Raw genomic sequence first — 14,996 nt, forward strand, 5'->3', positions numbered from 1 at the left:
TCCCGAACATTTAGAGTGAAATGACTCACAATTTGTTTTATTTGTCTGGAAAATCAGTATTCAAACATCTAACGCTATCATTGCAAATTAATATCTACATCATTACTAACTCATATAATTGGACACCTAATTGCATTTTGTGTGATATTTATGAATGAAAATAATAACAAACAAACCCATCTCAAAGCTGCATGGGCAAATAGTTTGCTGCAACCATGCGACAAATTACAGCAAGCAAACAAGTTACTGCATCAGCAACACTTACTTTCATCTGTCAACCTTATCTAGACTTCTTAAAAAAATAGTCTCTGGACAGCAGCTGTCAGGGACACTGCAGCGAGATGCCTCCGTGAGTGTCAAAGCAAGGTATTACATTGTTGTGACTGTAGGGTGTGACTTCAGGAACTGCTTTCCTCACTTTTCTTTTTTTACAGCTAAAGAGTGCATGAAAAAAAAACACACAATAGGGTCTGAAATACATAGAGCTGATAATACGCAAACGAAAGGAAGTACAAAAAGGACGGCAATTATTTGACAACATACAGCAAGTTTAGAAGCGATAGTTCGTGAGACGTTCACTTTAAGATCCAGAGTGTTTGATGCAGTGTGTTTTTGTTAAATTATCCACCACAATAACGTTGAATGTGTTCAAACTTTGTGCCGAGTGAGTTGTAACTCTAGTCGAGGGTGGGTGGCAGGGAGCAATTTATATCCTCCAAAAAGAACAAAGAAGTAGTTAGTCTTCCTTGAGAGGCCACTCGGAGGGAATATGGCGGTCTGGCAACGTACAAGGAACTTTTACGCACGGCCAAAGTTTGGGGGAGAACGTAAAAGAAAACGAGAGCGAGAGAGAGAGGGAGAGAGAGAGAGAGAGAGAGAGAGAGCAACACATCCACATGGACACTTACTGTTCTCGCGCTGGGAGACAGTGAACCGTTGGATAGATAGGGGTTGGTGAGGTCTGGGATCATGAGGAACGGGTAGCCGGGGTAGTGAGGGCTCTTAAAAAAGCCTCCATCTTGCTGTCTTCTCAGTGCTGCACGGAGACAGGAGAGTCCGGGTTAATAAAGACTGAGGTAGCTGGCAGCAAGGAGGACACAAGAGCACACAGAATGTTCTTTTTACCTTCACTGAAGTAGTCTCTTGTTTTCTCATAACTTTCTGAGTCAGCTCTGGTTTGGGGGCGCCTCTCTGCTTGCTGACAAGGGGAGAACACACACACACACACACAAATACGGAGGGGAAGAAACTAGTGAAACTTCCAACTAACGGTAAAGACACATTTATCTGGAGAACAGCGCACATTTTCCTCACCTCCGAGTCCGACGAGCTGCTGTTGTTTTCCGACTCGTTCACTAAGGAGGACTTCACATCATCCAAATCCCTTTCCGCGGATACATTTTCGGATATCTTGTCCTCTTGCTCCCCTTCGTCTTTAAACGAGATCATTTCATCATTGGCCCCTAAATCATCCCCACCACCTCCGTTCAACTGAGGCATTTTCTTATTTTATTTTTGCAGAGCAGATACCAAGAGGAAGGAAAAAAACAATAGAACGCCTTTTAATCTGGAGTCCAAACGAGTCACTTCGGGAGCCAAACTAACTATAAGTAACTGCACATTTTCCCCTTTTTCATCCTCTGAACGTGATCCCCAGCTCCATGGCGAGTCTTGCAATAATCCACAGTTGCAACAAAAGAGCGAAAACGTCGATGCGCAGCAACTTGTCAAAGTTTAAGTCTTTGTGGACAACTTGTGGCCCCCGTGTGAGTGTGTCCTTGCGCTGCTGAGGAATGGGATCTCCTCCCTTAGAGCCCAGGGACCGCATACACTACAGTCCAAGCGACCTCAAGTAGATTTCACCTCCTAATATCCATATGTAAGAGGACAAAAGCTGGAGGAAAAGGAAAAATAACAACACGAGACGGTCAGGCTGCAGTTTTCTTCACTTTTGAAGTTTCAACCTACGCTTTGCTGCTTCCTTTTGCGTAATACGCTACAAAAAAACAAAAACAAAAACAAAAAAGACAAATAAAACACGATGCAAAGTAGTATATTTTCAGCTGGACGTAATCGCCCTTTCCCTCCACATCGCTGCCGGGGAATGCGCCCTGAAAACTACTTGCTTGTTCAAGTGGAAGAAGAACGCAGTCCGTCCGTCAGTAGAGGAGGAGTTTACCCTGAAAACCGACACTTCATTCAGCAGCATGCAGATCAGCTATTCTTAACCGTCAAGCCACCGCAGCGCACACACAACCCACGATGGAGGCTCTTTCACTGTAATACATCATCATTTTGGACATCACGATCGTCTACTGTGCAAATAAACACAAATATATACGAATTTTGTATTCATATTTGTACAAGAGTCTTGTTTGGGTCACTTGTTATCAGTCATTGGTTACTATGTATATCGGTTTTTCAATTAATTAATCAATTAGTTAATTTATCAGGTAAAATAAAGATGCACTGATTCTTTTTATTCAGTTCTGATCCAATTCTGATACACATCTGCCGATACCGATAGCAGAGCTCAAGATGACATCCCGAGGCGACACTTAACACCACTTATTATTAAAAGATGGGAAAATGCATATAAATAATTTCATTTTAAGGTATTCATGAGTGATTTATTTGAACTGTGGGCATGCAACAGTGACATGTCTCATGGTGCATTCTGGCAGTTCATGGTCCAATGCAAGCTATGGAATGGAGTTTGGATTGGTACATGGATCGGCACCCTAGGTTGGATATCTGATATTTGGGGGAAGTGAGAAGGTCTGCCAGTGTTATCCGTATCGTCACCCTATTCCAATATCCCAGCTCTAATGAAGGCATGTTTCCTTATGGATTTATCACAGGCAGCAGTCACTTTATGTTGCTCTGCTGCAGAGGCAAACACCACTCCAAGAGCCTCTGTGCAAAAATGGTCGGTGAAAAAGTCATGACATACCACCATTTTTATTACACGTGTCCTAAAACAAAAGCAGTAACACGTGGGGTAAGTGGGGCCAATTCCAGTGCAGCTAAAGTATGACAGCTTGAGTTAAGCAACCCTCCGATCATCCAGGCCTCCTTCTTAAGGACGAGCCTGCCTCCTTCTTCTCTGTCCCCGTAGAGGCTGAAATGCATTGTTGGTTTGAGGAACAGGATTGGAGGGCCCCTGTTTTGCAAGCAGCCTTGGGAGAACAAGGGAAGTGGTTACAACTTCTTTTTTTTTCCGGTGGACATAAATAACAATCATAACTTTATGTTTTTGACCGATGCCTGAGAAAGAGATATAGAAATGTGGCATCGCAATGTCGTCACAAATAAATGAGTCTCCCTCGAATGGCTTCTTTCTGACCATTCCCTGACTCCATCCTTCACCTTTCCCAGTCCAGGTTCAACAGACCTCTGAGTGTGAAGTTCTGATGCAACTTGACAGGCTTCCTCTGATTGAAAAAAAAAAAAAAAAAAAAAAAGAAATCCTTGATGTTGTCGACTGCATGTCAGCAAGCTGAGGGTTGACTGACAATTCAGCAGTGTCTCCACGGGCCTCATTAGATCCCCACTCCTCCTGGGTGTTTGTGTGTGCGCCTCAGTGTGTGTATCTGTATTCAGTTAAAAGCAACCTATAGTTGCATACTGCATCTCTATGAAGTGCATGCAGGGTGGTGGGTTTCTTGAATGCAGAAACACACATGTTTGCACTTGCATTCGCACACACATGAATATTTGCCCTCAGGGCTACATATCTTTGTTTTCATAGGCTACAGTATGTCGGGAATGTAACAGAATGCATTTTCAAGTGATGCTCATACAAAATTTCCTTCCTCTTGTCATTGAGCTCTCATATTCTCTCCCTGAAAGAAACAGAGAAAATAGTGATTTTTTTCCCCTAAATAAATCACATGTCAGAGATGTAATGGACTGTGGATGTCCCAGCAGGTGTAACTACAATTATTCAGTGCTCATGCACCACGGCCTATGAATGATTAATAATGTAAATGAAATATTAAAACACGTCAACACAGAAAAATAATAATGACACGCATAAGTAGTAGCAGAACAGGAACATCTCTTAAATATTGACTCTTCTCAGCCACGGAGCTGCACAGTATATTAAGCACTGATATGCAGTAAGCGCTCTCTTAGATGTGATAGCGCAGTAAGACATTAGAAAATCCATTGTATTTGGAAGCTTTTATTCCAAAGTCAAAAAGCTTTTCAAGCCACCAACGCTGTATTTATTGTTATGCAGTGGCTGCTTGAATGAAAGTATAGACAGTTCATGTTTTATTTTCAAAACAGTTTGACAAAGTGCTGATTTTTGGGGTGAGTGATTTAAAGCGAAATCCCCCAAAACATTTTTTTTGACATTCAAGTACTCACAAATAATTAAGTTTAGCTCACAGAGGCATTTTTTCCTGTCCCATATTACTTTGTCGTAACTCCAAAACGCAGAAAGTGCCAGCCATGTATGTAGTTTCGAGCGAATGGCAACTGATGGCTAACAACAGGTACGTAATAGAACAACAGCAAAACTGATAAAAAAAATCAAACTGCTTACAAACTCTAAGGCATTATTTTATATAATCCACCCATATGCTCAGTAATCCACAAACACCTTGATTTGAGGACAAGCGAACTATTCCACTTCCGGTCTGGCACTCGTTCACGGTAGTTTTAGTGATGTTGTTTTGCTGTAGCTGTTGTCAGCCGTCAGTCACCGTCAGCCTCACGCTAATATATATGGCTGGCTCTTTCTGTATTCTGGTCACGGATCTAAGTAATTCAGGAAGGAAAAACATCTTTGTGAGCTCATAACACCTACTTGTGATTACTTAAAGGCGTAAAACACATTTTGGATGAAGAATCAGGACTGATCATTTTCAGCTGACAAAGGTTTCTCATCAAATCAGCTGCTCTTTTCTGTAATCATGAAAAGAATGTGATGAAAACCATTTATTTTTTATTCCAGCAACACATGAAGAAGAGCTTATCTCCTTCATATTTACCCACAGAGCCCTTCTGCTCCCTATGACTGCCTCGCTAGTGTGGGGTTGGTTTTAACGGGGAGTTTATGAGGGGTCAGGAGAGATGCGAACAGCCACAATCTTAGCCTGGGGGCAGATCGACTGGTGGCCAGAAAATTTATTCAGCGGGTGCTGTCCCTGCATCTGCCTTACTTTGAAGTTGCTCTCTCAACTCTGGTGTGTTGTACGTGACTGTGTGTTGATCCCCCCACCACCACCACTAAAGTGAGTGCTGGTGTGTCAGTACACATGTTTGTGATGTGTTGTGGATGTGTGTGTGCGTGCCTGAGTTGCCATGTTTTAGAGACAACCCGGGAGAGGATGAGAGGGAGGAGAGAGAAGGCGAGATGATGCGTGCCAATCCATACTTGCTTTGGAGGATTCAAGGTCATCCTTTCATGTTTCGCCAACTATCGGTCAATCACTTCCCAATGAAAGTGGAGCTTAATTCAGCTGCAATTCCCATCTCTTCCTCATGTTTTCACCTCACTGTTTCAGAGGTGTTACAGCATTTCCCTTGTCTTTCCTCTGATCTGCCGCGGTGTGTCCAACACATCTTGCCAGGCCAAACCCAGTCTGTCAAGCTCTCTAATAATACGAGTTAACGTGTATGCAGGACAAGTCAGATCACACAGTGTGCTACTGCTGCTTCTATCTATCTCACTTAAGGAGATTTAGGTTTCACTTGACTGTCTTTGAAGTGTGCCCAAGTCGTGTTCTTTGATTAATCCCATCAGCCCCACAGAATGACTCCATTCAGCTCGAATATCACAGGATTGAACACAAATAATGCCAATCTGGAATAACTATAATAGATGGAGTCTTCTGTCTTAATCTATGTGATCCATGGCTTTCACATCATGTTTGTCAATGATTCTGATTGATCTATATAATCCCTTCATTTTCCAACTTTCTTTGAGACATGCTAGGCAGACTAAGAAAGACTGGAAACTACACATTTATCTTTTCAAACAAAGGTCAGGATCCATTGCAGATGAACCCAAGTCTTTGCATCACCGTGTGCCATATTAGCTCACCTCCTCAGTCATCACACTAAATCTGTATGGGAGTGCCTCATGCAATCATGGATCTCACAAAAATAACCTCATATCCGTTTTAATCCACAGAAAGGTCCCCTTTCCAGCCTGGTATGGGCGTATATGGCATTTAAGACTGTGCGAGGATATGATTAGATGACAGTTTTTACGGCCTAAAGGGTGTAACTGAAACGCTAAACTGTGCAAAGAAGGGAAAATAAAAGCCTGTGTTGCAAAGTTTGACTCCTGCCTTTCTTCCCCTCGCTGGTATTTTGTTGCATTCACAGTATCTCTTTTCCAGAAGGCTCTAATGTTCTCAAGATAGGAACAGCGAGAAATCAGAGACAGAGAAATCCTGTTGTAATTAAACGAATGCTGATTGTGTTAAATTCCTCATTCCTGAATTGGTTTGCTTATTCTGAACTGACACTTTTCTAACCAGATAGCAATGATAATTTCATTTAAATATGGACCGTGTGCAACTGTGCCAAACCCAGAGGTAAGTTAGCATTGAATAGAACGTCCTAGTCCCTCATCTTAAAGTGTATGGGACTTTTGAATGGGTTTTCAGTTAATATCTGAAATTAGGTCTGGGGTTTACACTTTTCTGATATATTTCAATGTTTTGTTCTCCGTAATAAAACATGTCAAGTATTGCACTTTAGAATATTCATGTGTTTATGTGCATAAAAAAACAGCTGTTGCTCACAAGGGATAAAGCTACCATGTTTAGAACAGAGGAAGTGCAAAGCTAGTTGTGGTGACGCTAAAGTCAGGTGTCTGCGGAGCACTTCATGCACAGTGACGTGACGTGACTGGTGTCATTTTTTTAAGATTATCAAGTCGAGCAAAATGTGTGATTCTGATACTTTCGCCATTGACCAAATATAAAGATTACTCCGGGACTGCTCGAGGGAACCCATGGTAATGCTCACTCCTGATGTTGGCCCACAAAAGTGTGTCATTCATGTGGCACTCAAGGCATTCGCCCTAAACCAGAAGACCCCCCAGGCAAACTCAGTAAAACCCTTTTTTAAGTTTTGTTGTTGTTGTTGTTGTTTTTTGCTGGGTTACACAAAACAGCCCCAAAATGCAACTGGTTCTTTCTTGGTCCATGCTGCACCCCTCCACCAAGTTTTCTGAAATTCAGCCTTCAGCATTCATAATCCGGCCAACAGAAATACATCCATCCATCCATTTTCTACCGCTCATCCTGTTAAGGGTCGGGGGGGGGGGGGCTGGAACCTATCCTAGCTGCCTTTGGGCGAGGGGCGGGGTTCACCCTGAACGGGTCATCAATCCATCCCAGGGCCAACACATAGAGACAGACAACCATTCACATTCACACTCACAGTCACACCTACGGTCAATTTAGAGTATCAGTCAGCCTCGTCCCCTCTTGATGTCTTTGGACTGTGGAGGAAGCTGGAGTACCAGAGAGAACCCACGCAGGAACAGGGAGAACATGCAGACTCCACACAGAAAGACCCTATAATTGAGCCGGGGCGTGAAGCAAGAACCTTCTTGCTGTGAGGCGACAGTGCTAACCACTGCACCACGGTGCCGCCTTTGCAGTAGAAAACATGGGGTAGGTAAATATCTGAATGCACAAATTTCCATCCAACCCCCCCCCCCCCCCCCGACACCGCTTTACACTGCAGTGAAAACAACTAACAACAAAGTGTGAATAAACAAATATACTAATAATGTCTCAGCATAAGCCAATCAGTACTACTGGTGCAAGGGTATAATATTTTAAGCCCAGTAATGCATCAAACATGTCCAAATTCTCCAGTGCAGATTTACATGGTTGCTAAGAAGGGCTCACTCATGCCTCTTGACTGAAATACATTCTCATGTTTTTCTGTATTGCACAGGATGCTTTTAAGGAGCATTATTTCTGAGGACTTCAAAGCCTGCCAAAAGCACTCTGCCTTTGGAGTGTGCAGTAGCTTGAAAATGTACTTATATTTTCCAAATGGACAGGAAGAGGCCCTCGCTGGTATTAAGGTGATGCTAATGCAGTAGGGCTCTAGTTTTCATCATAACTTCCTTTACAACATGACATACAACACAGCTCGTATTAACTACAATTAATCTTTTACAGGATGGCTTACTTGATTATTCCACTCATGTCAATTTAGGAACACAAATGCTTTCAGTAGGGTGCACCTATAAGTTTTATGGTTTGGAAAATATAGGTACAAGCAGGTCCTCTGTTGAGTTAGACACTATCCAGATGCTGCATTCCGGTTTTCTGCTATCACGGGTTTTATTGATCCAGTTAACATTATTGTTTGCAAGGTCACAGTCTTTAACTGTCTGTGTTTTCTCAGCTGAACATGCATTGCTTTGCTCCTCAGGGGATTGGCGATTCTTTCCTGTGATGTAAAACCCGGACCAAGTGAGAGCCTGTTGACTTTATTTAATATGACCGCCAGATTTTTATGTGCATTACTCAAATTAAATGGTTATGCTTGAGCCATACGTTCCACAGAGGCATGCACGGCTGTAGACAGCTGGAAGTAACTTGAGCTCCCTCGGTCACTTATCAGCCCTGGCATCCCTGCCATTTCCCATAGCCATCTTCAAGCAAGAAGAATCCAGCCATTGTTTTCATCTCTGTGGGCTCTGTGTTAACTCAGCAAGGCCTCGCTGATTGTTGCAGAGATATTAAAGAAAATGGTAGATTGTTTTTATTCATATAACCCCATATTGTGACATACGTGTGCAAGTTTGTGTGTGTTTGTGAGGGGGTTCCACTCGACACGGTTGTAGAGAGCAGCTGCACCTGCCCTGTATGTCAACAGCAGGGTCTGGAGCAGACATTCAAGTAGAGAGGTGGCTCTCACACCACGAGCCTTGCTGAAGCTGCTTACTTTCCAAGGAAAACAATGACCACGCTGCTGTGCTGCGACACAGAGCTTCCCGGCTCTACAGGCTTGGCACCTGGTATGTGTGGTCTTGAGATTATCTCTAGACTGAGCTCTGTACATACAAGCTTACTATACTTCCTCTTGTCCACTTGTTTTCATGGCTCTAAAGTTTCCAGGATGCTTTTTGACTGTCTGTTTTACACATAGAGACAGGATCTCCCGTGGGGGTTTTTAGGAGGTTACAGGGGGGTAGTATAGGGGTCAGGGAGAAACTGTCAGTCTATTTCCTTTCTCTGGCCTTGGGAAACTGCACCACAAGTCTTTTGCATATTTTTAGCGTTCTTGCATGGTTTTTGTCGGCGAATTCACAGGAGAAGAAAAAGTTATCCATGAGGACTTTTGTTTTTCACATGGCTTACTTATTATTAGTGTTGTCTTTATGGCCTCTTCTCTCTCTCTCTCTCTCTCTCTCTCTCTCTCTCTCTGTCCCTTGCTATGACCATGTCCAGCATGCAATCTGTCAGACTAATGCACAGCGTCTGGAAACCATCAGCTTTATGTGTTAGTGCAAAAAACTCTCCTATAGAATTACTGCACAACCCTCTGCTGGTGGTTGTCTCATACTCATATGTCTACAGCTGCCACTATGTATGTGTGTGTGTGTGTGTGTGTGTGTGTGTGTGTGTGTGTGTGTGTGTGTGTGTGCACGCACTGCACCGCACGCACACACAAACAGACACACATACCGAGAAGAAAGGAAAACTTTCATATATATTGCTTAAAGCTACAGTGCGTAACTTTTGTCTCCCCCTCCTGGAACTGAATCACGCCAACAGTGTGATGTATATGTTATGCAGTGAAAACATTTTCTTTAAACTGATGCAGAGTTTATTTTATGTCACAGAGAGATAATTGTTACCTTTTCTTCTGAACGTTTTGTAAAAACCATTAGCTACCTAACTTGTTGCACATCCTGTACAAGGAGTAGGTGGAGTAAATCTCCCAACTACATTGCCTGTCATATATTTTACAAATTCCATTCTGTCGAAGTAGCATGACGTGTGTCTGCTCTCAGTGCCTCTTCTTCTTGTTAACCCACGACAAATGTTATCAGTGTTCTGTGTTTTATCTTAAGACTTTTTCCTTTCTCATTAGCTGAACACTCCACCTCTACTGTTGCTCCGCCCTTCTGGCCAAACTTCATTGGGTAGAGCGTCACTACATGTGCGCTACTGAGCATGTATCTCCCCTGACACAAAACTTTTAAAACTTTCTCTGATGTGAATGCCCTGAGATTTGCTTGATCAGCTTAATGAGCATTGTGTGAACTTGTTTGAATGTAAGGGATGTTTATTTATATGCAAAAGTTACGGTTATCTTTAGTTTTTTTTTATTTTTTGCATGCCTTTACAGCATTAATGCTCTCCTTGCTACATTTGGCTGTTGCTGATCTGGATTAATTATGACATGAATATCGTGAGCAAGGGCAATATTAAATTAATAGCATTTAACATAGTTTCCTTAGCTGTGAGATGATAAAAACATTTCCTGTAACTGTTAAAAAAAAGAAAACATTGAAAACTATTATTTCTGTAGAGGATAAAAAAGGCACCATGTTTTCTGTTTCTGACATGTTGGCTGTGTATCCTGGGAAACAGAGCCATGTTGATCAAATTCATCGGAAAACTGATGCTACTACAGAGGACTTGCAGAATTGCATGAAATTGGATGATTAACGTCTTTGGCAACCTTTTCCGTAAGATCAGTCCAGGTATTGAGTGATTGCATTCAGTCGAGAGAAGGAGTGCTCAACAGTCATGCTTATTCACATTCACAATCACCTGAACGATGCCCAGATAATATTACTCACAGACATGTTCTACCTGCTGCGCCACATTTCTGTCTGTCTTATCTGAGGGTACCTCTCGCTCTCTCTCTCGCTCTCGCTCTCTCTCTCGCTCTCTCTCTCTCCCTCTCGCTCTCTCTCTCCCTCTCTCTCCCTCTCGCTCTCTCTCTCTCCCTCTCTCTCCCTCTCCCTCTCTCTCCCTCTCTCTCTCTCTCTCTCTCTCTCTCTCTCTCCCTCTCTCTTTTTCGCTGCAGCCAACACAGCAAGAGAGGACTGACTCGCTGCTCAGCTGTGGTTTGTTAAAGTAGCTGCTGAATGTCTTTCGGCAAACTATATCATGATTGTCTCTGTTGTGCATGTGCTTCTCTATATAAACCATCAAGGTTATTATTATTCTTTATCTCCTGGTGACGATCACTATTTTTCTTGCTGTTTTTCCAGTCCTACCACTCAAATTGACTGCGGTGAGTAAATCGAATTGAGTTATGAGTAAAAGAAACACTGTAAAACATCTTACATGTCAAAGAAACACTATTGCACCATATTTAACTGCTTTTAACCACACTGTGCACAGTTCTTGTTTTCTAACTCCACTATACAGTTATCAGTCTGAGACAGGGAAGGTGCATGCCAATTAAAATAAGTCATTTTTGTTTTGCTTTGGCCCACCTCTCCATAATGCACAACTCCGCAGCTGCACTGTGGAAAACAAACAGTGCAGTGCAGCTGGGCTCCTCAAGACAGTGAAAGGGGAATTTTAATCCCATTTTTTTTCTTTGGCACCAATTGGATTTATTTGGTCATAAAGAAAGGAAAAGCACCCCACCATCTGAGAAGGATTGAGATGTGAGAATGCAAATTATACCAGAACAGCAGAAACACAACAGGCCAGGAAATGAATCTCTGATAGGTCAAAGTGCTGCAAGCAGAGGAGTCTAACTAACAAAAATAGTGGCACATTACTGGAATGCCTGGAGAGCACCGATCAGCATGTCTAACAACAGAACCAGCATCATATGCTGTATTGTAGAATTCTGCAGTGGTATTACCAAAGATAACAGCTTTATCACCATGAGACACAAAAGCAGCCCAACCAGAGTCCAACCTACACGTGTCTCTCATCCATTCCCTGCAGCGCAGTCTGAAAACAAACTATCCAGAGAGCCTCAAACCATTTCCAGCTGTCACATCCCTCATCCACTATATCCTAACCTGATATGACAAGGTAAGACAAGGTGACGCTGTGGCCTCCAGGATGATTCATAGCATGTAACTCAAACTGCGAGCATTATAATCATAATTGCCCGTGGTTGAAAAGTGAGGACCGCCGTGATCTGCACCTATTGTCACTCATGTTACCTTTATGAGCATCTCACTTTACATCAGATGCTACAAATCTGCACAAATACACTTAAGAACAATGAAAACCCACAATGATAAAGTAGTGTAATGTAACCAAGTAGTTTTACCCAAATGTTCAGTAAAAAAGTTACTTCTCACTTTAGTTTCTCAAAGCGTCAACCGCGGGGGAGGCAGGGTTCACCCTGGACAGGTTGCCAGTCCATCGCAGGGCCAACATAGAGAGACAAACAACCATTCCCACCTATGGTCAATTTAGAGTCTTCAATTAACCTCGTCCCCAATTGCATGTCTTTGGATGGTGGGAAGAAGCCGGAGTACCAGGAGAAAACCCACGCAGGCAAAGGGAGAACATGGAGACTCCACAAAGAAAGATCCCGTGCCCGAGCTGGGACTCGAACCTGGAACTTTCTTGCTGGGAGGCCACAGTGCTGACCATTGCACCACCGTGCAGCCTTATTTTTCTGAATGCAGGATGTTTTATTGTTCTAGAGTATCTGGTCGACATTGCTGTTTAGGTACTTTTACTTAAATAAATGCTGTTTATCCTGCACTACAGTAATAATATTTGATATATTCGGAGATTATTGTCTGTTGTCTGTGTAGGAGGTGGATGGGAGGTGTTCTCGTTTCAACATGAGAATGTGTTGAAATTTTGTAGAAAGGTAAGTATGCTCACCGTCAAAGGCAATATCCATTTGATACATTTCAACTGTATTTCTCCTATTCATTTGATTTTTTAAAAAGTTGATTCATATGCATGTATTATGATTTAATGACTCCTTTGAGGTTCTTTTTTCAAGATGCTCATTATACTAGAGGAGGACAATGGGAGGGCACAAAATGTTGAGTTCAGAATGTGCATTCATTTGTGCATACGTTTTTCATGTATGACTGCGAGATGGATATGTCAGGCTGTCTGTGTTGCCACATGTCAAATGAAACAAGCACAACATACATGTGAAAATAAACAGTTTGGGAGATGCAAGCATGAGAGCTTTTAGTTGTTCAGGTGCAGAGGATGGCAGTGCATTTGTAATGAATGTCGACAGAATAACAACATATCAACTCACACAATTCCTCGGGTACATGGAGGTGGAGGACAAGATGTTGGCCCCGAAGCACTTGGGTTCGAGCAACATGAAAAACAACCTCAGAAACTTTAAAAAGCAAGCGTTTAAATTCACCAGACATTTGTGCTGCTTGTTTGCATGTGAGGAAATTCCCATCATGGTGTCTCTGCTTAGCCACCGTAAACGTCTACCGTCATTAAGCAACAAATTTAATCAGGCTGCAAAAACATTTAAAGCATTTACATAAGCCTGTTTATATGCTATCGAGTTAACAAAGGTCACTGCAATCACACATCCTCTCAGCCAGGGTTCGAGCTCTGTCTGTGGTTTGTATGTTGTAAAATACAAACAGTGCTTTCTTGGCTGTTTATTTCTTTAATGATGTAGTTACCCTCTGCTAACTGGTTAGATTGAATTTCCCATTTTTCTATGGAAAGCTTGTGGACTATGGTCTCCTCTAAAGATATCGTTCATAGTATTGTCCTGACTTCATTTCCTTAAACTCTTGATGATGACTGGGATTTTAGCGTGACAACTGTGGCGCAATTGCAATGTTTTGTTTATTAAGTGGTCGTGTGTGTGTGTGTGTGTGTGTGTGTGTGTGTGTGTGTGTGTGTGTGTGTGTGTGTGTGTGTGTGTGCGTGCGTGAGTGCGGGTGGGGGGGGACTTTTTATCAAGCCTCACATCCAACCTCTTACCTCCCTTTTTAGGCCTTTAGGAGCATCCTGTGACCTCTGACCTCCTGGACAATAGAGGCCAGGACGTTTCCCAGTGAGCAGCGATGGAGCCAACAACAGGAACATGAGGGGTGCTCATGGGAAACAAACTGTTTATTGTGTGGCAGGATGGACAGCCCCCCCCCAATCTCCCACATACACAGTCACAGGCACTAACAACCACCTCTGCACAGTGAAATCCAATGAAACCGCAGGTGGCTGCTTTGAAACCACTTAACATCACTTCATAATCAAATCATATCTCTTGAATGCTGGTGAGGAAGAGGGTGTGTGTCTGGCTGTTCTAAAAGAGCAAGCAAGGACATTTCCTTTACACTTACATCACAAATATCATCGATGTGTCTTGGCTAAAAGGATGCCTTTTACAAATTTCATATTTTTGTCATGAGTTTACTCTCATTGAGAATGTGCCAAGCCACATAGAAAACGTGCAGCCACTAGAAAAGAATCAACTGTTTTTATTTTTTTTAACGTTGTGCCTGTGTGAGCTGAAGATGAAAAGTTAATATTTAGACTAACTTTCTGTTTGATAACAGTACCCAGCCATTTGTTGGTGCTGTCACTGCCTGTCTGTTTCAAAGGAAATCCCTCCTTTGTCTCTCAAGGAAGTGTGGCAAACTGGGAAAGCCTGAAATTGTCATTAGAACAGCTGGAACACATTTGATTATGGAGAGTCACCGCTAAATGTATTAGTCAACACTTCAGACTAGTTATTACCATACTCTGGAGACCACTCATTGCAAGAGCAGTGCAGTAAAAGAGTTTCCAAAGCTGTCAATCACTCAGCAAGAACTGTGGTGCAACAGAGAGATGCAGAGAGCTCGAGGGATTGTTGCTCTTTAAGTGCTTAACCCCAAAGGATTAAGGTTCTTTATGACAGTATGTGTGGTTTGCGTCTGTTCGCCACATGATGCACATCTGATAAGGGTGGCTCAGAGGTGAAAGATTCTCACTCATTCATATTTGCTGTACTAGAACCTTTTTTTTTAATCAAATACGGAAAAAGTTCGTGTTTAGTAGGAAAGTGCAGTTTGAAGTACAGGTTTTATA

At 42.5% G+C, this 14,996-nt stretch overlaps 1 protein-coding gene across 2 annotated transcripts in view; it reads right to left on the reverse strand.

Annotated features, from left to right (window-relative positions):
- tcf7l1b (transcription factor 7 like 1b) overlaps positions 1-2,142 on the reverse strand; it is a 34,948-nt gene extending 32,806 nt beyond the window's left edge. Inside the window, exons 1-3 of one of the 2 annotated variants that reach the window (XM_086207198.1) lie at positions 1,315-2,142; positions 1,126-1,198; positions 909-1,036 (exon numbers count right to left, since the gene is read on the reverse strand). In XM_086207198.1, the coding sequence (XP_086063324.1) occupies positions 909-1,036; positions 1,126-1,198; positions 1,315-1,500 (387 nt within the window). In that variant the 5' untranslated portion in view covers positions 1,501-2,142. The remainder of the gene's footprint in view (positions 1-908; positions 1,037-1,125; positions 1,199-1,314) is intronic. The other variant, XM_086207199.1, reaches the window with a different exon arrangement.
- Positions 2,143-14,996: the final 12,854 nt, after the last annotated feature.

This window comes from Aulostomus chinensis, chromosome 6 (assembly GCF_037954235.1).
Source record: "Aulostomus chinensis isolate RoL2024-O1b breed Wild chromosome 6, RoL_Achi_v1.0, whole genome shotgun sequence".
Classification (NCBI taxonomy): Eukaryota; Metazoa; Chordata; class Actinopteri; order Syngnathiformes; family Aulostomidae; genus Aulostomus; species Aulostomus chinensis.